The sequence below is a fragment of the Suncus etruscus genome, chromosome 12 (assembly GCF_024139225.1).
Source record: "Suncus etruscus isolate mSunEtr1 chromosome 12, mSunEtr1.pri.cur, whole genome shotgun sequence".
NCBI classification, from domain to species: Eukaryota; Metazoa; Chordata; class Mammalia; order Eulipotyphla; family Soricidae; genus Suncus; species Suncus etruscus.
In genome coordinates, this window is record NC_064859.1 from 281,718 (window position 1) to 306,069 (window position 24,352).

Genomic DNA, 24,352 nt, shown 5'->3' on the forward strand with positions numbered 1-24,352 from the left:
CTGGCTAATCTAGATAGTTCACTGCAAGAACCTGGCCTACCTTCTGCAAAAGGTAGATGTATGTTTCTGCCTTGAAACTTCTCAATCTTCACTGTCACTGTCTCCTAAGAATTTCTCTTTTTAACAGTTAAAAGTCATATATCCAAGAGTACATTTTTTTTGGTTTTCTGACAAAATTTAGACTTTTATGTAGCCTATTCTGAATGCCTAGAAAGAACAGGTCTCATCTTTATAATTACTTTGCTTTAGTTTCTTTAGAATAAAGATTGGGCCAATAAGTATGTGTTCTCATGAGGCTCAGAAGCTGGCAGATAGTTGATCGTGAGAAAGGCAAAAAAAAGAAAAAAAGAGAGAGTATAAGAAGATATGGATCAAGTACTGGCTTAAGGAAATATCTGAGTAATAAAATATCAGTAAGAAATTCCAAGAAGTAAGACTCTAATGCCAATATTCCTTAAGTCTGGAAATGGTCCAGGAGGTGAGAAAGCCAGCCAAACAACATTCCTATCATAAGACACAGGAAATAACTACAGATCTGAATTAAGGGGTTAGTGACAGAATAAATCAGTGGCACAACTGGGTGTCTCAAGAAATTAGTCATATAGAGATGTCACTATTGGGTATATTAAAGAAATGAAAGTTTTCTTAGTTTAAGGTAAATATGACATATTTCTTGGTTGAGGAGAAAAACTGAGTTGAGAAGAGCAATGGCTATGTAGGGTAAAGAAATAAGAAAGATCCTAAGAACATCTTTCTTGAAAATAATTTGAAGAGAGTATCTCAAAAGGCTAGGCGATAAGAGGAAAGAACCACTACTTAGGGCCTTTCTAGGCTTCCCTAAAGTGGGTCTCTGGGAGATCGTGGAGTCTCTGACAATTGCAATAACCACACAGAATGAGTTATACTTTTTCTAACACCATCATCTGACATGTTTTTTGGCACATAGTGTATTCTCAGTAAAGAATGAACTACCCTGCAAACAGATACATCCAATCCATGAAGGCAAAATAATTGTGAATTTCATGCTAGTTAAGACACTGAAACAAGTCTTTAAGAAACACAAGCAAACTGTAATATGATTTGTAATATATTCTCTAAAGTATAGAAGAAATCTGACCTTCCAATATTGTAGCCAGGCAGCTGCCCTGCTAGAAAAATGAGGGAAGAAAATCAGTGCCATACAACTTCTAACTTCTAGAGCATAAGACCAAAGATTTTCCATGTTGCAAAATTTTCCAAGCTACAAATCTCGTTCCTAGACAGCAGGAAAATACTATTCTTCCAAATGCCACAAAGATTGAGATTTACATCCAAAGGAGCTCCAGCAACATTACTGACAATGATACAATAAATTGGAAACTTTGGGCAACTAAGTCCATGGGAATTCAGCTCATAGTGAACAAGCCATCATTCTATTCTTCTCTTCCCCTGCCCCCATTTTTGGTAGTTTCTATATGCTTCAGAAGATGAAGACCCACAGCATATTTAGAAATTTTTTCTCAAAAAATATTGACATCACATTCATAAAACATAGGCATCAACATAAGAGAATATTTGTTCCTTCATTCTCTTTTCTTCCTCTTTTGTGTTATTGTAGTAGTAAGAGCATTTTCATGGACCAATGCTGATCTGGTTTTATGTTGCCAAGAGATGATTAATTCCGCTGAAGATGTCTCTTTCTAATAATATCTCATAAACATGTGTTTGCCTATTTTTTTAACCCTCTACGTGAGTAAAGTCCATTTCAAAGTAGAGTATAGTAATGACAGTCTAAAAGACTAAGTTATATTTGAAGAAATTGATCTTCCAAAAGATATTTTAAATAGGTCTCTTATGAGATGAAAACATTCTGGCAGTGTTTGGGGGATTGTCCTTTCTGCAGCTGTGATGAGTTTCCCAATTCTCTGCATGAGAAATTGGGTAGGAATAACTGGCAGAGTCAGAGGCTAAAGCCAAAGCACATGTCCCATGTGAGGACGTGAGCAGAAGCCACATTCCTTCCACTGTGTGAAGGGCCTTCTAATTTTCCCTGCTCACCAGTGAATGTTTCACCAACTTGTTCTTCACCTTTCAAATGTGTGACTTGACTCCAGATCACTTCTTAGTTTTTTGGTTTTTGTTTTTGTTGGGGGTGGGTGGAAGAGGAAATTGATTTTTTTTGGTGTGTGTGGTTTTTGGGTCACACCCGGCAGTGCTCAGGGGTTATTCCTGGCTTCATGCTCAGAAATTGCTCCTGGCAGGCACAGGGGACCATATGGGATGCTGGGATTCGAACCGATGACCTTCTGCATGAAAGGCAAATGCCTTATCTCCATGCTATCTCTCCAGCCCTGGAAATTGATTTTTAACACTGTGTTGTTTTTCTTTGCATTGATTTGTTTGGGTTTTGGTGATGTTATTGCTCACTTGAAAGAGAAAGGGGATGTAAATTTGGAGGTACATATATACACAGTGATACCTCACAAAAGCTGAAGTTTTCTAATCAGATCTTAGCCCCCACAAAGGGAAGGAAAGTGTGTGTTCATGAATATATATGTTGTACACATATGCATGTGAATACTAAGAGTGTATGTACATTGATAGTCTGAATGAATGTACATGTGTAAGTGTGCAGGTGTGAGTATGAATATGTGTACGAATACATGAGAGAGTATGTTTCAAGTAGAGTTGGTACAGTGAAAAGATGACAGGTGACAAAGATTTTTTTCCCAGGGGAGAGTGTAAATGCAGTCCCCCACTACCACAAATTACGCAGTCTAGATTCCCACATTTGGGGAAATTGCAGGGGTCAGCACACCTAGAGTGCAATGGGTGAACCTCGCCCTGGGGAAACCACCTTTGTGATCATATTATCTCCCCTGCCAGGTAAGTGTGGCAATGATTCTTAAACTATTTTCAAAGGGCAGAGAATTGGAGTATGGGAAGTGTTGGGGTAGGAAGTACTTTCTCAAGCTACTAACCTTTTCTACATGTCTCTAGTAACCCAGTTGTTATTATCAGTCAATAATGCCTGACCAACTCTACTAGAAATACAGCCACCTGTACCTCTTTGACCACAGTGCCTCTATCATGAAATGTAGCAGCTAGGAACCTCTGCGGCTGGGCCAAATGCAGGCTTGATTTAAGCTTTCAATTGGTAGGAAAGTACTCTGTGATCATACAGGTTTATGAAGCAGAAAAAAATATTTGGAAAAGCATTCAAATAATGCACTGTGCTAGTTTAAATAGACAATCAACAGGCAGTAAAAAGAAAATATCCCAATGGGTACTCACACTGAGATTGGCATATCAGAGTACAAAACACTATTGTCTGAAAATGTAACTGTTCCATTCAGAGGATAATGTTAAAGCCAGTTTAGTACCCAGAGGAATCGTTCTTCCCTAGGAAGAAGACTCGTATGCCTCACACACACTACAGAAATTTTTTCAGCTGGTATGTGGTGCATTCATAATTTACTTGCATTGTGATATGAGAGATGGAAAAATAAAAGACATTGTAAAACTAAGTTTAAGGCCTATGAGTTAATTCCTCTAATCTAATTATCATATTTATAATCTATTATTACTTTCATAGCAGCTTCATTGCTTTGTTCATTTTTACAATACAAAAATATTATTAAAAATACACTTATTCCACAAGGTATTGTCAGCTGGGTGTGGAACAGTACAAAAACTCCTAGAGTGTTAGTAATCTCTGAGCATCCCATGATCTTTGAGAATGGGGTTGTGGTTGACTAATAATTTCCATATCAATAGATTCCATCGTGTTTAGTTGGCTTGCACACAGATAGGCAAGGTGTTTCTAATAAGTGCTGTAACAGGTCATCCTGTTCACATTTTATAGGGAGCCACAAACTACTGCTCTTATTAAGAAGCCACTGAGGTCTCTCCATCTGCAGAACAGCATGTCATCAAGATAGAACAATAGTGTCTGAATTTCTGAGCAAGACTTAGCCCTATAAAGTCAACTAAACAGATTCACATCTGCCCCTTACATTATTAAGATGGGAATACCCTGATTTGCAAAAGCTCCAAGCCATTAATATTTTATATTCTCTCACTGAAACCATGTGATACACTAAGAAAAAGCTCACCAAGATTCTCCTTGGCCTTCTGCTTTATTCAGCTAAAGCTAGCATTTCATAGAGTCAAATCAATTTATCACATAGTGTTTTACCTGCATTGAAACTATAACAGGGCTCTTTCTAAAGGTATAATAAAGAAGAATGTCTATAGACTCTCAAAAGTTCTCCCAAATGTTTTCCTTTCAGATTAGTTTTATGAAAATAACTTGGACCTATTTGCTGCTATTACAATACTAAATTCTTATCAAAGAAAAATCAAGAAAGATACTAATTTTATGTATCATACATCCATGTCCATTTAACAAATAAGATGCCTTAGCATCTTAGAGTGTATGAGAGGAATTTGACTTGATAAAAACAAGATGTGCAAATAGACTAAATTCATTAGTTGGGTCTAATCGAACTGAATTTATCTTCTGGAATGCCTTGCTTTCAAAGCATTGCTGACAATCCCACAGAGATTGATGTGGGGCTATATCTGGCCACTCTAGAAATGCAGAGTCCAGTGGAGAACATGGGAGAACTAGAAAGGAAGCTAAAGGCCATCTCTAGACCAGGCTGAAAGCATTTTCAGAGCAAGCAGCCTTCATCTCTTGCAACTGGAGTCAGTGATTCGGTCATAATCATAGCATCAGTAATCCCCAAGGTAAAGAGATAGAGGGTTGGTCAGACATTTTGTTCCACAGACCTGCATTATTTTGTTCCCTTAGTAGGACTCCCCACTACTATAGACAAATGCTAGCCAGGAAAAACTATATCCTAATGTAAAATAGCACATTATAGCTCAGCCAAAAGAGACACTGGTCACTCTAAATTAGACTTGAAAGACCTAAAATCACAAGGAAACTTGGCAAAGTGGCTATTTGAGGAGCATAAACACTATGTCTTGGCACCACGCTAGAGAGGCCTTGGATGTCGGTGAATCTCAGATGTGGACTGGATGTGGAGCATGCAAATTTCCCCAGCTATCCTAACTGACCATGCCTGAGCCCTCCCTTCAAGGTCTGCAGTAGTGTGAGGAGCACAGCCCTATGCTCAGGTGAGAGGAAAGAGAAGGGGCCCCGAGGAGCCCACCTGCTTTGGTGGTCACTTTCAAGAGGTAGCCATCTAGGTCCACGTGGAAGTGTGGCGCCCTGCAGGGCAGTGCCACCCGGGTGCCATTCCAGCGCACCGTGAGGTGTTGCTGAAGGCTGAGGGTGCTGGCGCCCAGCACCAACTCTACCGACTTGGTCCAGGAGAAGGAGCGGGTCCTGCGAGCATCATTCTTCACCAGCACCTGGAAGGGCGAGGCAGGGGAGGAGCAGTCTTTCGTCAAAACGTACTGACATGTCCCCTGAAAGTTAAACGTGCGGCCATCAAAAGTGTTGTAGTGAGGGTCTCCAAACACTGTGCATACACCAGGCTCTGCAGATGACGAGAGACAAAACAGGGTCAGGCATGAAGGAAAGACGGCAAAGTGTCATCGGGGGTTACAGTGATCCACCTGCCAGGGAAGGGTGGATCTCTGCAGAGAGGCTCTGAGGACAATGGGCTAAAGAGGAAAAAGACGAAGCAAGGTTGTTCCCAGTGTTTGAGACCTCAAAGACCAGGTGGCTTGACACTTCAAAACCACTGATAGAGCTTCTGAATTCCTATAGCAAACCAGAGTTGTTGACTGTCAGTGCTGTGGCCAACAGGATGTTCAAAGAATGGGGAGAGGAAACGAAGATCGTTTTGCAAGTGGAACTGACCTAACCTCATATAACAAGTAAATTAAATAAAAGAAAAATCATACACATGCCAACACACCACCACATGGATATCATGTTTTTAATGAGAACAAAAATTTAAAAACATGGTATTCTAAATATCACCTGAGGTCTTAAAGCAAAACATGATGTACTTCTTTCATGTGTTTACTAAGAAAAAAAATAAATGAAAATATAAATAAAAGATCTGATGAGAACAAAAGTACTGATGAAATTAATCATTTTTCAAAGTTACCTAGAAAGTTAAAAATTGAATAATCCATCCCTTGCCAGAGTTAAGAAGTCCCTATGAACTAATCACTTAAAGTACTATTCATTCAAATACTTATGATACCCCATACAGTTATATACTTTGGGGACCTCTCAAAGATATTTTTTCTTTTTTTTCAAAGATTTTATAAAAATTAGTCTTCCTTCCTTCCTTCCCTCCTCCTTCCTTCCTTCCTTCCTTCCGAGGCCTCTCAAAGATTTTATCAGAAATTAGTCTTCCTTCCTTCCTTCCTTCCTTCCTTCCTTCCTTCCTTCCTTCCTTCCTTCCTTCCTTCCTTCCTTCCTTCCTTCCTTCCTTCCTTCCTTCCTTCCTTCCTTCGGAGGCCTCTCAAAGATTTCATAAGAAATTAGTCTTCCTTCCTTCCTTTCTTCCTTCCTTACTCCCTACCTTCCTTCCTTGCCAGTGATGCTCAAGACTTACACCTAATTCTGTGTTCAGAATTACTTCTGTGTTCAGGAATTACTTGTGGCAGTATTGGGGACTATATGTGGGGATTGAATCAATTAGTAGAATACAAGGCAAAGCATCTTAACTCCTATCCTATTATTTCTTGTCTTTGTTAACGCACATTTTTTACTGATCTCGTAACTGTGTAAAGATAGTTTAGCTGTTTTCAAAAAGACATGAATAACAAAAAAATAAAGACTTAATTTACATAATTTAGCCTAAATAATATAAAAGCTCTAGTTTAAAATTTTTCCAGCAAACAGCAGAGCAGGTCAAAAGTATGAAATAAAATACAGCCATAAATCTAAACATCTAAGACAAGAATCATTAGTCAAGACAAAGGATGTACCAATTCAGCCAATAGGACCAATGACTTCCAAGAAAAACCTTTGGTTTTTATTTCTAAAGTTTGAGAGCTATGTTGTTTTCTGTCATTTTATGTCAACTTCATGTGACTACCTATAATTCACATGTACTTTAATTAGTAAATTAATTGCTTGTGCTATAAGGTTTTCTTTTTTTTTTTTTTTTGGTTTTTTGGGTCACACCCGGCGGTGCTCAGGGGTTACTCCTGGCTGTCTGCTCAGAAATAGCTCCTGGCAGGCTCAGGGGACCATATGGGACACCGGGATTCGAACCAAGCACCTTTGGTCCTGGATTGGCTGCTTGCAAGGCAAACACCGCTGTGCTATCTCTCCGGGCCCGTGCTATAAGGTTTTCTTATTAATATTTGAGAGAAACTAAAAAAGAGATTGGGGGGCATGTAGGAGAATTTCAATGATAAATAAGGAAATAATAAAGGAAATATAGGGATAAATAATATATACTATATAATTATAATAAACTATTATTAATAATAAAGGAAATATAGGAATAAAGGAAAAGGGAAGGCTAAGGGAAAGACTAAGGGAAAAGGCTGAACTTCTGAAGGAAGTGTATAGACAAGTTCTGTAAGGTCAGAAGCAATATTTGAATTTACCTTCCATTTCTGTTCATTGCTTGTTCTCTTTTCAGTTGAATTACCTTCTTTTCTGATACTACATCTCCCAGTAATTAGTACCCAGACTTATAAAACCACCCATTTTATATGATCCAGCCCTTTCTCTCTGAGACAGCTTGTGGTCCAATCATATATTTCCCTCACATTAATATAAATGGAACCCCTTCATAGTGCTTTGGGGTTGACAAGTAAAAGGGTAGATCTTTGTTGTTTTTCTTTGTTCTTTTAAATTATTGTTTAATTAAAAATACTTTATTTGAATCCCCATGAAATACAGTTAAAAGTTGTTTATGATTGAGTTGAGTCATACAATATCCAACACCCTTCCCTTCACCAATGCATATTTTCTGGCATCAGTGTCTCAGGTTCCCTCACCACTGCCCTATATCCTGCCTATCTCTGCAAAAGACATGCTTCTCCCTCTCCTCTTTCTTTCTCTCTCTTTTTCTCTCTTCACACACTTCTCCATATCTACCACCATATCTTTTTTCATAATAACTTTATTTAAGTACCAATATTAAAAACATGATAATAGTTGAGTGTCAGTCATAAAAAGAACATCCCCTTCACCAGTGCAACATTCCCACCACCAATGCCCCTTCTCTCTTCTCCCCCACTCCCAGACAGTATTTGAAATAGCATTCTACTGCTCACTCATTAACAATTTTTTGGTATTTGTTGGTGTAGTTAGTGTAATTATTTCTCTAACTGCACTCACCAATCTGCGGTGAGCTTCATATCATGAACCAGTCCTTCCAGCCCTCATCTCTATAGAAAACCTCAAGGCCAGAAGGCAGTGGAGGGATATGGTGATAAAACTCAACAAAATGAATGCTTCTCCTAGAATACTGCACCCAGCCAGACTCACTTTCAGGTTTGAAGGTAGTATACATAGCTTCACGGGTAAACAACAGCTTGGAAACTTTACAGACTCAAAACCAGCCTTAAAGGAAACACTAAAAGATCTACTTTAAGACAAGACATACCAATAGACACACCAAAGTTACACAAAGATGACACTAAATCCCATGACAATTATCTCTCTCATCGTCAATGGACTAAATGCACGTGTTAAGAGACACAGAGTGAAAAATGCATCTCTCTCTTTTGAGTACTAGGGTTTATAATATTACTACAGAAAGGTATCATGCATATCACTTTATCTCCTTGCACAACTCAATTCTTGTCAAGAGTGATCATTTCTAATTCTCATTGGCACAGTGGTCCCTTTTCTGCCCTGATTGAATCCCCCACTAAAGCTAGATATTTGGAAGAATTATAGTCCAGAGTTCTCAAAAGTCTGTGCAACAGAAATATTAATAACTAGTCAAGATAACTAAATACAAATAAAAAAGAAAGTCTTTGCTCACAATTTTTTGTTCGGGGGTTATTTTGTTTGTTTTGTTTTTACTTATTTTTGGGCCATAGCTGGCAGTGCTGAGGGGTTATTCCAGGTTCTGTGCTCAGAAATCGCTCCTGAAGGCTCTGGGATGCCAAGAATCTAACTCAGGTCCATCCTGGGTCAGCAGTGTGCAAAGCAAGCACCCTCTGCTGTGCTATCATTCTGCTCCTTGGCTCACATTCTTTTTTAGGGCCGCACCTGGTGATGCTCAGGGGTTACTCCTGAATATGTGCTTAGAAATTACGCCTGGCTCGGAAGACCATATGGGATGCCTAGATCTAACCCAGGTCTGCATGCAAGGCAAACATCCTATCTCTGTGCTATCACTCCGGCCCTACCCTTTGCTCACATTTTTACTCGCACAGATCAGTCAAGAAACCCCAGAAAAGAAATCAAGATGTAAAGCATTAAGTTATACAGGTGAAATTTCAACTGAAAAGGCCAATGTGCTATTGAAGAAGAAAAAATTATCCAACTGAAGAAACCTCCTCTCAGCTTTAAGAACACACAGGAGTTGACCAAATCCTCAACTTAAAATCCATGAGTGACAATCATGGTTCTACACCAGATAAATGCAAGGACTTCTCTTCTTTTGACAGTGACATCTAAGTGATCACAAAATAATCCAGTCTTATCTAGCCTGTACAGAGACAGCTCCACACACCATCAGCATTACCTTGCCTGCATACTGATCAAGAGAAAAATGCATAATTAATTGTTTCTGCAAACAGCTAAGCATTTAGCAGTGATTCCATAAAGTAAACTTCATTTGGATCAGGAAGATAGCTCAACAAACTGAGCTCATGCTTTGTCTGTGTAAGACTGAAATCCAATAACTGGTGTCACACGGTTCCCTGAGTTCCTAGCTATGACTATTCCATAGACACTATTTAGTGTTATTGGTTAGATATCAATTATATTCTCCTTTAAAAAGTATGTTAAAGCCTTATAATAAAAGTAATTTCTGGCATTGAAAAATAGTACAGTGGGTAAGAAACTTGTCTTGCACACAACCCACCAAGGCTCAATCATCAGCATCCAATATAGACACCAGAGCACTGCCATACATAATTCCTGAATTCAGAGCCAGGAGAAACCCCTGAGCATTGCCAGATGTGACCCGAAACCTAAAAAATGTCTGGTTTTAAAGAATGATTAGGGAAATGATTAATACATGTTAAGTGTCCTAAAGATGCAAAGGATAATTTTACCTGCATTGAAACACCATAAACTCGGAGCTGAGAGATAGCATGGAGGTAGGGCATTTGCCTTGCAAGCAGAAGGACCGTGGTTTGAATCCCGGCATCCCATATGGTTCCCGAGCCTGCCAGGAGCAATTTCTGAGCATAGACCCGGGAGTAACCCCTGAGCGCTGCCGGTGTCACCCAAAATCCAAGCAAACAAACAAACAAACAAAAACAAAAAAAAAACACCATAACTATTATTATTTCTTAGATCCATGGGTAGCCACTCTTCTGTTTCTGCTTTTTTTCTTTGTTTTTCGTTGTTGCTGTTTTGTTATTTCTTAGATCCATGGATAGACACTCTTTCTTCTTTTCTGTTTCTGCTTTTTTCTTTGTTTTGTTGTTGTTGTTGTTGTTTTGTTGTGGGGGGTATTTTGGGGGTTTGCTTTTCAGTTTTAAAATGTGGGTACTTATAGATAAGGCCAATTATATGACAAATCCACGGAGAAGCAACAGAAAAATCTGCCGCCTAGCTTGGCCCTGGGGCTTTAGGTTACTCATAGCTGGGCTACACGTGATGAGCCAGAGACACTAGGCAAGGGAACTCATGTGTGAACAAGACTGTCAGGAAAAATACGTTTCAAGAGGCCCTAATTTGTGGACAAGTGGATTGGGGAGATTTAAGATGATTTTTCAGTGTAATAGCAATCAGAAGAGGCCAACAAAATTTCATGACTAGGAGAGTGGCTGAGTTACATTTGAGGACATTTGTATCCTGAGATACAACAAACTGGGACCTTGGCCTTCATCCCTGGCACCTCAAGTTCCCCATTCCAGAACTTTCAGAAGCAGTGAAGAAGTGTCCACAAGGGAGAAACTTCAGGTTATAAAAATCTGCCTAGTTGAACAAGAAAAGAGCTAAAGAAACACTTTGGGGACAAAAGTAGAACATTGTATCCTTATAAAGTTTTGTTCCATAGACCTAGTGAAACACACTGCTTTGGTCCAAGATGTCCAGATGTCTAGTTATGCTCATGGACTGCTAAGAGATTCAGAGCTAAGTAAATAGATGCATCTGTACCTAGCCTTGCTTGACTGTGTCTAAACCCAAGGAGCAAGAGGAAATGTTAGGGTATACTAGGTGGAACATTTTTTTCATAGTCAATTGGCCAAATTGTCAGATGCTATGATGGGAGCAGAGGCAAAAAGGTATTAAAAAGCTAAAATTCCAACTATTATAAATGGTTTTTATCCCCCTGAGGTAATGGAATTATATATGGCATTTATTTCCCTCCTCTTGTTTATGTGTATGTATGTTATTGTATACATTTTATTATACACAGTAGTTCTGCATGCATTTAAAAAAGAGTGTTTAGAATATAAAAAATACTGTTTTTTTAAAAGGAGAAAAAATTATATGCATGGTACCCCCTCATTAACAATAGTGCAAACCACAGTGTCTAAGAGGGATAAAAGAGAGAGAAATAAAATGTCTGCCCCAGAGGCAGGCAGTGAGGAGATGGGAGGAAAACTGGGGACACTGGTGGTGGGAAATGTGCACTGGTGAAAGGTATCATACACTGTAGGACTTAAACTCAATCATGAGCAATTTTGTAACCACAGTGTTTAAATAAAGAAATTAAAAAAACACTGGATTAAACATACTGCTTTGATGTTTTGTGCTTTCTTGAACAAGATTGTTATGATAACTCAATGAATCGGGTTGCTTCCAAAAACCTAATTCCATTTCTTTCCTCTTCATTTCCTCAGGTGCTTTAATTTCTGACCTGGTATATTTATTCTAACAAAATACCCTTCTGAAAGTATCGACTATTGTCAAAACATCCATCAAAGGAAATAAAAGGAAATTATATAATTCTATGTTAGTAATAAGAAAAGAGAAATTGAGAATATTCCAACTTTCTTCTTCCTCCAAACCCAACTTGTCTAAAACGTAACTATTAATAATTATGTAATTCATTGTTCTTTAAGATATGGTAATTAAAAATAAGTAAAAACAAATTTGTGTTAACATTAATATTAGTTTAGACATTAAAAATAAAAACCTATTTCTGAAACTTTATTTCCTCTTCACTAAACAGCTCATGACTTTCCCTGTCATTAAAGTCATTGTGAAACATGCACAGAGGTAGGAGAAAGCCCTGAGCACTGTTGGGTGTGTCCCCCAAACCAAAAACAATTTGTTTTGTTTTGTTTTATTGGGACCAATGTGAAATACAAACCTTTCACAGTTGTATCTAAGGTATCTAGTGACAGTGAATTAGGGCTGCTCCTACCACCACTGTTAATCTCCTTCCACCAGAGATCCCAGCATGCCTCCCATACCTCCACTCTTAGCCCTCTTGACTGCTAGTGAAACATATCCCTTTTGTGGTAGTTTTGGTCTCTTTTATTCTATTGTTCTTGACTTTGGTTTGAGTATTTAGGTGTGACCATTCAAAAACAACTTTGAATAGGAACACTACAAAGGATGTGGATCTATTGTCACACATTTTCTATAATCTGATACAGTCGCCATTTTAAAGAAGAAGAATAAAACTACTCTAAGCTTCCACATCTAATCGAAAAGAAATCTAACTCAAAAACCATGCCTGACACCAGAGACTTCCCAATGGAGCTCGCTTACACCTTGCCTTCTGTGGTGGCCTGGAGTACCCCAAACTTCACAGTACACAGCACAACAATCCTTCAGCTACTAGCACTCACCCCAATTTCCCACAGCAACTTCATTCATGTCTCAGTCACTCATTTCTCTTTCCTCTAAATTCCCAAAGAAGGACTCATCACAGAGCTCAGCCATTCTTAGGCAGCCTTCTTTACAAATACAGCATTCTATAGTCTTGCTGCTTTCTGGTTTGGCAACTGAAAATACAGTCATCAAACCCCATGACTTACTTATGACATATCAGTTTTCATTCTATTTACAGCCACAGTGGATCCTTAAATTTGAAGCCAGCACAATATGCACCCCTATGTAAATTCTGTGTATACTCCTTCCAGGACCTCTCAGTGGAGTTTCTAATCAAAGCAAAACAGTTGCTACTGCAAGGATTCTTCATAGTGGTATAGGAGAGTGAATATTCCCATTGTGAAGCATGAGAACTCAACTTACCACTATTGCTGGTTTTGAAGACTGACTGAAGAGTCTGGAGTCAAGAAATTTGGGCAGCCTCTAGAATCTACACTTTATTAAAAACAAAAATAACAATAACAAAATTTTCCCTCGCAGGGGTCTCAAACTCAATTTACCTGCGGGCCGCAGGAGGCAAAGTCGGGGTGATCCTTGAGTGCAAAGTCAGTAGTAAGCCTTGAACATTGGGGGTGTGACCCAAACAACTAAAACAAAACAAAAAAAGATTCCTTTAAGGCAAGGCCACAAAATGTTGTACAGAGGGCCGTTTGCAGCCCACGGGTTGCGAGTTTGAGACCCCTGCTCTAGAATATCCAGAAGAAAAAAAAGTTTTGCCTGCATACTGGGCTTCTCATTCAGATTAATTTCAGACTCTGACCTCCAGAACAAGTAAGATAACAAATGTGTGTTGTTTTAAGTCAATAAATGAAAGTAACTCGTGAAGACAGCCATAGAAAATGATGACAACTTGTTGGAGTAACTGGTTTTCACTATTCAGCATAATTCTTCTTTGCCTGTGCTTGTTATTCATGAACTGGAAATACTCTTGCATAGAATCCCTTACCCATACCTGTTCTCCACCCATGGGAATTGTCTGTCTCTTCCAAATAAAGACCTCAGAGCATAGGGAGAAGGTGCTTGTGGTTCTGTTTTCCACAACTAGTCTTTCTGCCTGCTGGTATCATTTGCTAGCAAGCAGAAAGAAAGCTTGGGATGAAGTTCCTGAAACTCTTTTATTCTCTTCAACCTTCTGTGGAATATTTCCTGTGTTGGTGTTTGCTTGTAGACTGTGCTCCCCAATCCTTCATTAAATCCTGCTATTTCAGAAAGTTATGGATATTGGATATTCCCTGCCCCGAAAAAAATGCCCAGTGCCCCTTACAAGTTAAGATCTGGCATAAAAGGCCAATTCCTTCAGGAACTATGGGCTTAATAATTGGTGGAAGCAGACTGACTATTAAAGGTATTTCTGTTCATCTGGGAATTATATATTCTAACTATAATGAAGAAATAATGGTTCTTATTTCTGTGCCCACATTTTGGGCCTTTAAAAATTGTTAAAACATAGCTCAAATTTTATTACTTCTTTATGTTATGCCTGGCCATTCAGATAGCCGCTCAGACTGCCTCAGTGTAAAGTGGTTTGTAAGTGCAAATCCCAATATCCCTGTTAACCCTTCAATAGCCTTTACTGTTAAATTTAAAGAACACCCAATGTTAATTCTTGTAATTCAGGGCAAGAAATTTGAAGGTATGTTTGAGTCAGGTGCAGAGGCATATGTGATATCTTTACAATACTAGCCCCATAATTGGGTCTTGAAAGACATACAATATGACTTGAAAGAAATAGGTGGTGTTTTATTTCATCATCTGTCCAAAAGAGCTCAAGACTTTTAAAGTGCATGGGGCTAGAAGGCCAATAAGTTGATTTTTTTTTTCAATTTATGGCTGCAATGTTTTGTACCTCTGGGAGCGTGACTTGCATGGATAAGGGGAGGCAAAATAATACCACATCCTTCACCCATATCCTCCCAAATTATCAACTCAGACATTTCACCTTCTTGCCCAACTCCCATCCAGCCTACCAGTGCGGAGATTTTTTTTCCTTTTCAATTGAGGTTGCTAGGGTTCAGTGCCTGGCACACATTACAAGTGAATGAAAATGAAATGTTCCAATTGGGATTCCCCAGTGGCCTGTGGACAATACAAAATTAAAAGCACTAAAAACTTAATTCACAAACAGCTAAAATTGGGGCACACTGAAACATCATTTTCTGACTAGAATTCTCCTATTTTTGTTATACAAAAGGAGTCAGGTAGCCGGCAACTATTATTTGATTTATCAGTTGTCAATGCGAGCATGGTTTTCATGGGGACATTATAGGCTGGCATTCCTTCACCAGCAGCGATACTGAAATGTTGGCCTTTGATAATAATTGACTTAAAAGACTGTTTTTATAGCAATTTCATTCACCCAAAAGATAAAAAGCATTTCACCTTTTTTAGTTTCTTTTCTCAAAAATAGATCTTCCATATGGTGGTTTCAATGGACTCTTCTATCTCAGGGTATGGCAAACTCAACCACAATGTGTCAATATTTTGTTGATGTGGTTTTCATACTGCTGGTGCAAAGTTTCCTTTTGCTTATATTATTAACTATATGAATGATATCTTGCTTCCCTGCTCTACAGAAAATATTACAATGTTTGTATAAATATGTCATCACTTGTTTGCTGGATGTTGGTTTAAAATTAGCCACAGAAAAAATTTAGACTTTTTCCCTGTTTCACTATAAGGGTTTCATTTTAGAGTGTATATAAGTATGCCCTCATATCTCTATCAAAAAAAATCTAAGAACACTCTATGATTTTCAAAAAAACTCTTAGGTGACATAAATTGGATTCATCTCTCCTTTAGAATTCCAAACTCTGAACTTAGCAACTTATTTAGCACCTGGGAAGTAAATCCAGATTTAAATAGCCATAGGTGTTTAACTCAAAACTCCCAAAAGGAATTGGGTTTCTTCATGTACCATGAAGATGGGACCTCAAAAGTCCTATCTTTTCAGGTTCATGCTGGAGATATAATGTGGCTATTAATTTTTAGGACTTCAGTCAGGACCATTATAATGGGTTTATTTACACAACAAACAATCTCACACATTTGTGCCCTACTTAGTTGATTGTTATTCTTATCATCAAAGCAAGGCTTAGTGTGTTTTTTTTTTGTTAGATTTTGATACTGAAATTATATTGCTGCCAATTCCAAAAAAGGAAGTAAAATGCATATTACCTCTCAGTAAGCCCCTTCAAAGAGCTTTATCAGACATTTCAGGTGATATATTCTTGCTGCTTGGAAGGCCTGGATTTTTTTTAAGAAGAATGCATTTTGGTATTTCTTAATAATCCACTCCTTCACCATATATGATGCTCCCATGTTTTATACTGACAAATCATCATCAGAAAAAGGTCGTATCACTGGCCCCTCACTGACCACAACAGTGTCTACAAATTAGAAATCTGCTCAACAAGTGGAACTTGTCACTTTAATTTACCTACTCTTCCATGTTTCATGCCCATGAAATGTGAGTGACTCAGCATATGTGGTCAGTCTTTTCCCTGGGGTTGTCACTGCCTCTTTAAATTCTCATAACCAGGTTGCTCAAAATTTGGTTCAGCAATTATAGTCACTTTTACAACAGCATTCTGAGTCAATTTTCATTACTCATATAAGATCTCATTCTGGCCTCCCAGGGCCAATGGTTCAAGGAAATGAAAATGCTGACCATTAGCCATGCCAGTATTTAAATAACCTGTAGAAGATTGATGCAGCACTTCATATAAATACACATTGTCTTCACATGAACTATCATATGCCAGAGAGGCAAGCCAGACATATTGTGGATAAATATGCCATTTGAGTGTCTTTGCATAAAAGAACATATGTAGCTCAATCCAATCCCTGAGGTTTGCAGACAAATGAATTGTGGCAAATGGGTATTATACATGTTAGCTTCTTTCCAAAAATACCCTATCTTTATGTGGTGTACATGTATTCTTATTTTATATGGGCAATACTGATTACTTCTAAAAGAGATAAAGCTTTTTGCACCTTCTTGCTACAATGTTTTTTTGTCATGGGTAGTCCCTAATCCATATAAAAAGACAATGGTCTCACCTATATTAATAAAACTTTTCGGTCATTTTTCAAAGAATGGCAAATCAAACATATCACTGGTGTCCCCTATAATCTTCAAGAACAAAGCATAGATGAAAGAACTCACAAAACCCTCAAAGCTCAATTATTAAAATACAGGAAAGGGGACATGCCACCAAATGGACTTTTTATCCTTAACATTATTTTCACTAAACTTCTTAAATTTACCCCAAGGAGAGTCGTACACAGCTGCAGAAAAACACTTTAAAGAGAATACACAGGTACAAAAATATTAATTCACCTATTTGGATAAAAATTGATAATGAATGGATTGCTGGTAATCTTATTCAAGGAAAGGGACATGCTTATGTTTCCACAGAGAGCAACCCTGCCAAGAAATGCTGGGTCCCATTACCCCTTGTCATAAAACAGGATTTCTCACAAATGATGGAACTCAGACACCAGGGCATCATAAAAAACCTTTCAAACTGAAGAATGCATGGTTCTTTCCAGACCCAACACATATTCCTTGAGAAGACAAGAGTAGGAAACCAACTGCAACCTTAACAGGTTACCAAGGCAATAAGTTAACAACTCACACTGAGGCAGTTACTACTGGGGTTGAAAATGACCTGTTCCATAACCTTGATTCTGTAGATGAAGAAACTGGTTTGGCTCTCATTGGATATCATAATTAAGGACACACTTGTTACATGAACTCAATATTCAATGCTTGTGTACAGTCCGAGTTTCATTGATTATTTTAACCAGAGTCATTGCAAGAAGAATATTAACAGGTCAAATGCATTAGGACATAAAAGCAAAGTTGAAGAAGAATTTGGTAAAATTATGAGAGCCTTATAACAGTTATATCAACCCAAAAGACTTTAAGAAAGTTATCTTAAAGCTTTCTTTAAGAAAGCTAAATGACCAATTTTTAGGGCACAGTCAACAACAAGAGCCACATGATACACATGAATTACTTCTATTTCTGATGAACTGTCTCCATGAAGACCTGAACAGAGCTAATAGGCAGTAAAGACATAAAGAGGAAAATAATGATATCTCATTCACTTAAAAGCTGCAGAGAAAGCTTGGCAGAGACACAGAAGCTTAATGAGTTTATTATTGTTAAACTTTTCCAAGGCCTGTTTAAGTCCACAGTCCAATGCCTTGCCTGCCACAAAGAATTTCAGACATTTGAGATTTTTATGCATTTATCTTTGCCTCTGACATCTAGAGATGAATGCACATTGTGAAATCACTTTTAGTTAATTTTCAAAGAAGTAAGAAACAATAGTAGGTTTTATTGCAGTCATTGCAACATAGAGAGGAATTCTTTAAAAAGTACAGATATTTGGAAACTTCCACCTATGCTTCTAAAGCATCTAAAGCATTTTTCCTACGATGGCAAGTGGATGAAAATACTACAAACCTAGGGTTAACTATCCTTTAGAAAACCTTGACAGGTCACAGTACACTATGAATTCCAGGAACAATCCTAAAGAATACAACTTACTCTCTGTTTAGAACTCTCTAAACTTTCTGTTTAGTGAAATGAAAAAGGGTCATTACATGGTTAATTGTAAAAATTCAGACAATGTTGATTTAAATTTGATGATCAAAAAGTGTCAGGAATTTCCACCTCATCTGTGAAATCTCCAGCAGTTTATATTCTTTTTTGTAATTCAAAGAGACTGCAGCAACAGACATAGATGTTTATTTTAAGCAAGTATTCAACTTTATAGGTGCATTTGGAAGACCTGGACTCCCACCACAGTGGTCATTATAAGAATTTTTAGTGTCTTAATTTTGATACTAATATGTTTATAATTAATTTTTAATTTTTTGTTCACAGTGATTCTTGAAGAAATAGATTGGTTGCCCTAGTTTTGTACTGCAGTTGTTTTATTCTATTAGCTTCCTAATGCAGTGCTCACTGTAATAATGTCTTAACAAATATTTTAAACTATAGATTTTCTATTTTATTATGCCTTCTAATATGATCTAATGTTTCTATTCACATATATCTTTGGAAAAGGTATCTGGTGCCAGAAACTCTTGCTACAGTGTTCATTCATTTAGTATGTCTTTACGACTTATTTTCAATTTAAGCTAGCTTATACTATATCACAATGCCTTTATTCTCAGTTTGCCTTCAGGAAAAGATCCTGGATGCTCAAAACCTGTTATATTAATCTCCAAGTTGCAGACACCTTTTACAGTGCTCATTATCATATTAATATCCTAGACTTGGAAAATATGATTATATTGAGAATACTCTAGCACAATCTAACCTCTGAAGTTTTTTCAACCACATCTACACTCACCAATTGTGAATTTTCCTAGGAACTGGAAAACTTTTTTAACTTTTTTATCTGACCTGCTGGCTTTATATTTTTCAAGAGCTTTGACACCTTCCACCTGGGTCAGTTTGACAACTGTAGCTTAATGATCAATCTTCTAGTTCTGTGTGTGTTGACCATAACTATTTCTGTCTAATGTCCATATATATCATACATAATGTCTATGTCATATATAGTCCTTTTCTCATTTGTAAATAGCCTTTCCTCTTCCCTCTCCACTTACCACTTTATAAATCTTTTTCTATTATTTCCTTTTGTTCTCTCACCCTGATTTGTTATTACTTCCTATTTATCTCCTCCTTTTCCCCTCAGTTATTCACTCCTCAGGAATCAGAGCATGCTCTTCATCCTCATCCCTCCCATCTCCCTTTGCCATGAACTGTTGCTTGCAACCAAATTTGGCTTTTGAGAGAGCCTTGATTCTAGGACATATTCTTTTCTGTGACTGCTGAAAGCTAATTTTTTCAGACCATCACAAGACCACTTTGCTGGTTGAAGGTAGGCCTTGGATTCTATCCCCCTCAGACTATTTCGAAAGGTTTAAAAGGAATATTTATATCTCTTTTATATATTTACTTAATATGTGTATTTTTTATTTTGTATTTCTTTATTAGATGTAGCTTTCCCCATTTTTGGTTTGTAGAAAATTCTAGTAGATACACATCTCTTGGGTACTGTGTTTCTCTAAAACCAGGTTATGGGGATGATGCATCTTGCTATTATCCAAAATGCACCAATAGTATTTTGTGGCATTTTATTCTGCATAGGTACAATAAAATGAGAAGATCTTAGGTATAAAGAGAAGTTTCTGTCAAATAGGGATAGGAACTCTGAAATTTTTATTTTGCAGGGGGACCTTCTACCCTGAACATTTGTCATAGTGAATTGACTTAGGCTTCAGTTGCTTGGACATTGGCCATTTACCCCTGAACCTTGGGTCCTATATTTGTAACTGGTTTCTGTATCATCACCAGAAATTGACCTTCTAAAATTAACACAGCAGATGTGTTCCATAAAGTCACTGTCTCCTGAGATTCTCATCCCTTCTCTGCACCTTGTTATCTAACGTCTTAGCCATAAGTTTGGAAAGAGCAATATGTTTTCATGGGCACTTGGTTAAGCAGTGATAACAGAGTCCAATTTCCATCTCTGAGGAACTAAAGCCAGTGCCCTCCCCAACACAACCTAATGCCTATGAGACTCTTTCTACACAATAACCTATATAATTACTATTAACTAAGTTGCAGTGGACTTTAGGATGTGAAAATGAGTGCAGACACTCTTTCTTTTCAAAAGCACTGAATGTGCTCACTCAAAGGTGGTCACTTGGAAATCTATCCTAAATTTAATGAGTTGTAAAGAATTCAGAAATCAAAAGCATCCAAGGGAAGGAGTCTCATTCTAAGCTTCATGCCCCAAATTGCATTACTAGTTCTTAGCTGCAGGTCAGAGTGTTTACACACATTTTATTTGTTTGGTTTGTGTGTGTGTGTGTGTGTGTGTGTGTGTATGTGTGTGAGTGTAACTACATTTGAAAATGTTGAAAAGCAATGAGCAGTTAATATAAGTGTGCTCTAGAAAATATATTTTTGTTACTGCCATCATTCATCTTTTGACCTTGAACTGTTCTATTTTGAATAAAACTAGATTATTATTGGGGGGCCTAAAAAATAGGATTAAGACTAGCATTGCATATAAGCAAAGTAAGTTCAATGTTCAGCACCATATTAAATCTCTGAGGAACACCGTGCTACCACAACACAGTGCTAGGAATATGCCAGAGTACCACTGGATATGGCTCCCAAACCCCCAAATAAGCAAACTAGAAGTTGTTATTTACCATCAAGAAAATAATGTAAATGATCTGAAGGGCCAGGGTTTTCTAGCTTCTATCAAACATTAAGCAAATTACTCTGAAGAGAACTTGGGTTTTGTATCCTGACTTTGCCATTCACTGACTAAAATACCCATACAGCTACTATATAATAAAGTCCAAGGACAAAAGCCTTAAAAGGTGGTTATAAAGACAAAGAGAATTATAAATGGGATGAATAATGAGACAATCAGAAGATAATCATGAGGGCCCAGAGAGATAGCACAGCGGCGTTTACTTTGCAAGCAGCCGATCCAGGACCAAAGGTGGTTGGTTTGAATCCCGGTGTCCCATAGGGTCCCCTGTGCCTGCCAGGAGCTATTTCTGAGCAGACAAACAGGAGTAACCCCTGAGCAACACCGGGTGTGACCAAAAAAAACCAAAAAAAAACAAAAAAGAAGGTAATCATGATTAGTTTTATTGAATCATGATTAGTTTTATTGTTATGTAAAATTCATAAAATTGCTATGAAAAGCTAGTACATAGATACCATTTCTATATTGTTTTTTACAATAAACTATAATAATCATATCAAAATAGATTTGCTGAAAATACCACATAATGTGTCTACATAAAAGAATAATAAGTAAAAATATTGAGAGCTCTGAGCCTCCTAAGGAAAAGTATGTTAATAAAGTCATAACATAGGAAATAAGGCAGCTTGTACAAGAAGAACTGGAGACAGATCTAACCAAATTGAAGAGTTGCTTCAGAAGTTGTGAGACACCCAAGTTGTCTAAATAAATTGGCCCAAGATTTATTGCCAGTCTGAGAAGTTTAAATGTATTCCAAAGAACCAACATTTTTTAACATGTTTCCTATGAGACATCAATCCTGCCTGTTGCACTGCCAAAATAAGTAGAAATAAAAAAGTTTTGCAGCTCAAATGGGTTCAGGATACTCTATACTCTGTCACCCTTCTGGAAGTTTACCCTGTACATTGGCATCTAAAAGACTCTACAATTCTGTAGTAAGGAAACATGCATTAGTTTGCTTGACGCAGCATTTCCCTAACATAGTTAATCATAGTCTTGTTTTAAAAGATATAACTCATTACTATCCCCTGGCACTAGTATTTTATAAAACACATGCTTGAAATCTCTGCAAGAAATCAGTAAAAGAAGCTGGGTTAAGTGCTTTTGAAAGCCAAGTTTGTGATCTAATTTCTGTATGCAAAAAGGGCAGGAGAGACAGGTTAGTTGCAGGAGACAGGATGAGGGTCTGGCTGCCTGAAAATGCAAAGAAAATTATTTATTAGAAAAGCAACACAAAGAGACAATCAACCAGAGTTGGTGATTGATTAGCAACATGGGAGAGAAATGCCAAAAGTATGAGAAATAATATTAAGACCCAAAACTTGTGCAGCTGTATAAAAGGGGTGCCAGAATCCAGTCAATAGATAGGGGTTGGGAACAGACATCAACTCTCTGTCCAACTTCCAACCCAGATAAGTTGGATAATAAAAGGTACAAATTGCTAATAAAATTCAAATGCCACATTTTTTTTTTTTTTTTTTTTTTTTTTGGTTTTTGGGCCACACCCGGCGATGCTCAGGGGTTACTCCTGGCTGTCTGCTCAGAAATAGCTCCTGGCAGGCACGGGGACCATATGGGACACCGGGATTCGAACCAACCACCTTTGGTCCTGGATCGGCTGCTTGCAAGGCAAACACCGCTGTGCTATCTCTCCGGGCCCAATGCCACATTTTTTTTAAGAAAAAATGTGATCCTTTATCCTCAAAAAGAGAAATTAGAAACAGAGATCTAGTATTTTAGCATCTTTGTTAATGTTTGATGTAATAATGTTAAGGTTAGAACAAACCTGTACCTAGAATGAGAAAATAACTACGGAAAGATACTGTAGTGACAGCTATGAGTTTACAGGATCAAAAGGCTAAACTTCATAGGTATACAGATATGGGTACCAACTAAATTGAGACAGAGCAAAGTGAGGCAAGGGTAGTAGGAAAAATATTATATAATGGATCTTTGTTAAGGAGAAAGAATAAAAGCAGGAGTAAATAATAATTTTACATCAAGGTAAATAATTCAGTAAACATATGAGCCATTTCTTCAAATTCTTTTTTTTTTTTTTTTTTTGGTTTTTGGGCCACACCCGGTGACGCTCAGGGGTTACTCCTGGCTATGTGCTCAGAAGTCGCTCCTGGCTTGGGGGACCATATGGGACACCGGGGGATCGAACCACGGTCCGTCCTAGGCTAGCGCAGGCAAGGCAGGCACCTTACCTCTAGCGCCACCGCCCGGCCCCATTTCTTCAAATTCTTAAGCCACAATTCAAATATCTTTTTTTATCTAAACACCTTGATTACATACATGATAGTGTTTGGGTTTCAGTCATGTAAAGAACACCACCCATCATCAGTGCAACATTCCCACCACCAATGTCTCAAATCTCCCTCCTCCCCACCCGACCCCCGCCTGTACTCTAGACAGGTTTTCCATTTCCCTCATACATTCTCATTATTAGGACAGTTCAAAATGTAGTTATTTCTCTAACTAAACTCATCACTCTTTGTGGTGAGTTTCCTGAGGTGAGCTGGAACTTCCAGCTCCTTTCACTTTTGTGTCTGAAAATTATAATTGCAAGAATATCTTTCACAATTCAAATATTTTAATCAAGTTTAAGTTAAGCAAAAAAGAATCACTCTGAAATAAAAATAAGATTAGCAGTAAGTACATGATTACAATGGTTGCCACTTTCACATGTTGCGCTGGTGAAAGGGGGTATTCTGTTTATGACTGAAAACCAATATAATCATACTTGTAATCATAGTGCTTAAAGATTTTATATATATATTAAAAATAGATAAAAATATAAAAAATCAAATATCTTAATCACAAAGTCTGAAGTAATTAACTGAGGTCATAGACATACATAATTTTTTTAAAAAGTGAGCAAATGCAAGTGCTTCCCAAAGTCAGACAAATATAGAGGAGGGAAATTCTTTTATACTGGGAGACAAACTTTTCAAATGAATAAAATTTCAGTCAGTGAAGAACACAGAATAGGACTTAGAAGTCTGGAGTCTCTGGGCCAATATGTTGACCTCACACTTATCAATGTACCAGAAATTCAGATTTTATCGGTAAAACTGAGAAAAGAAAACTCTGTCTTCCAAGGTTACTGAGAGAATAAAGATCAAAATTT

At 37.6% G+C, this 24,352-nt stretch overlaps 1 protein-coding gene and 1 non-coding gene across 2 annotated transcripts in view; both read right to left on the reverse strand.

The window, feature by feature from the left end:
• The window catches only part of BMPER (BMP binding endothelial regulator), a 375,585-nt gene that overhangs the window by 120,525 nt on the left and 230,708 nt on the right, over window positions 1-24,352 (reverse strand). The window contains exon 12 of the mRNA XM_049784999.1: window positions 5,160-5,489. Within this exon, the coding sequence (XP_049640956.1) occupies window positions 5,160-5,489 (330 nt within the window). The remainder of the gene's footprint in view (window positions 1-5,159; window positions 5,490-24,352) is intronic.
• On the reverse strand, window positions 2,710-2,873 carry LOC126024892 (U1 spliceosomal RNA). Its single transcript, XR_007500978.1, has one exon. It is a non-coding gene; the product is annotated as a U1 spliceosomal RNA (small nuclear RNA).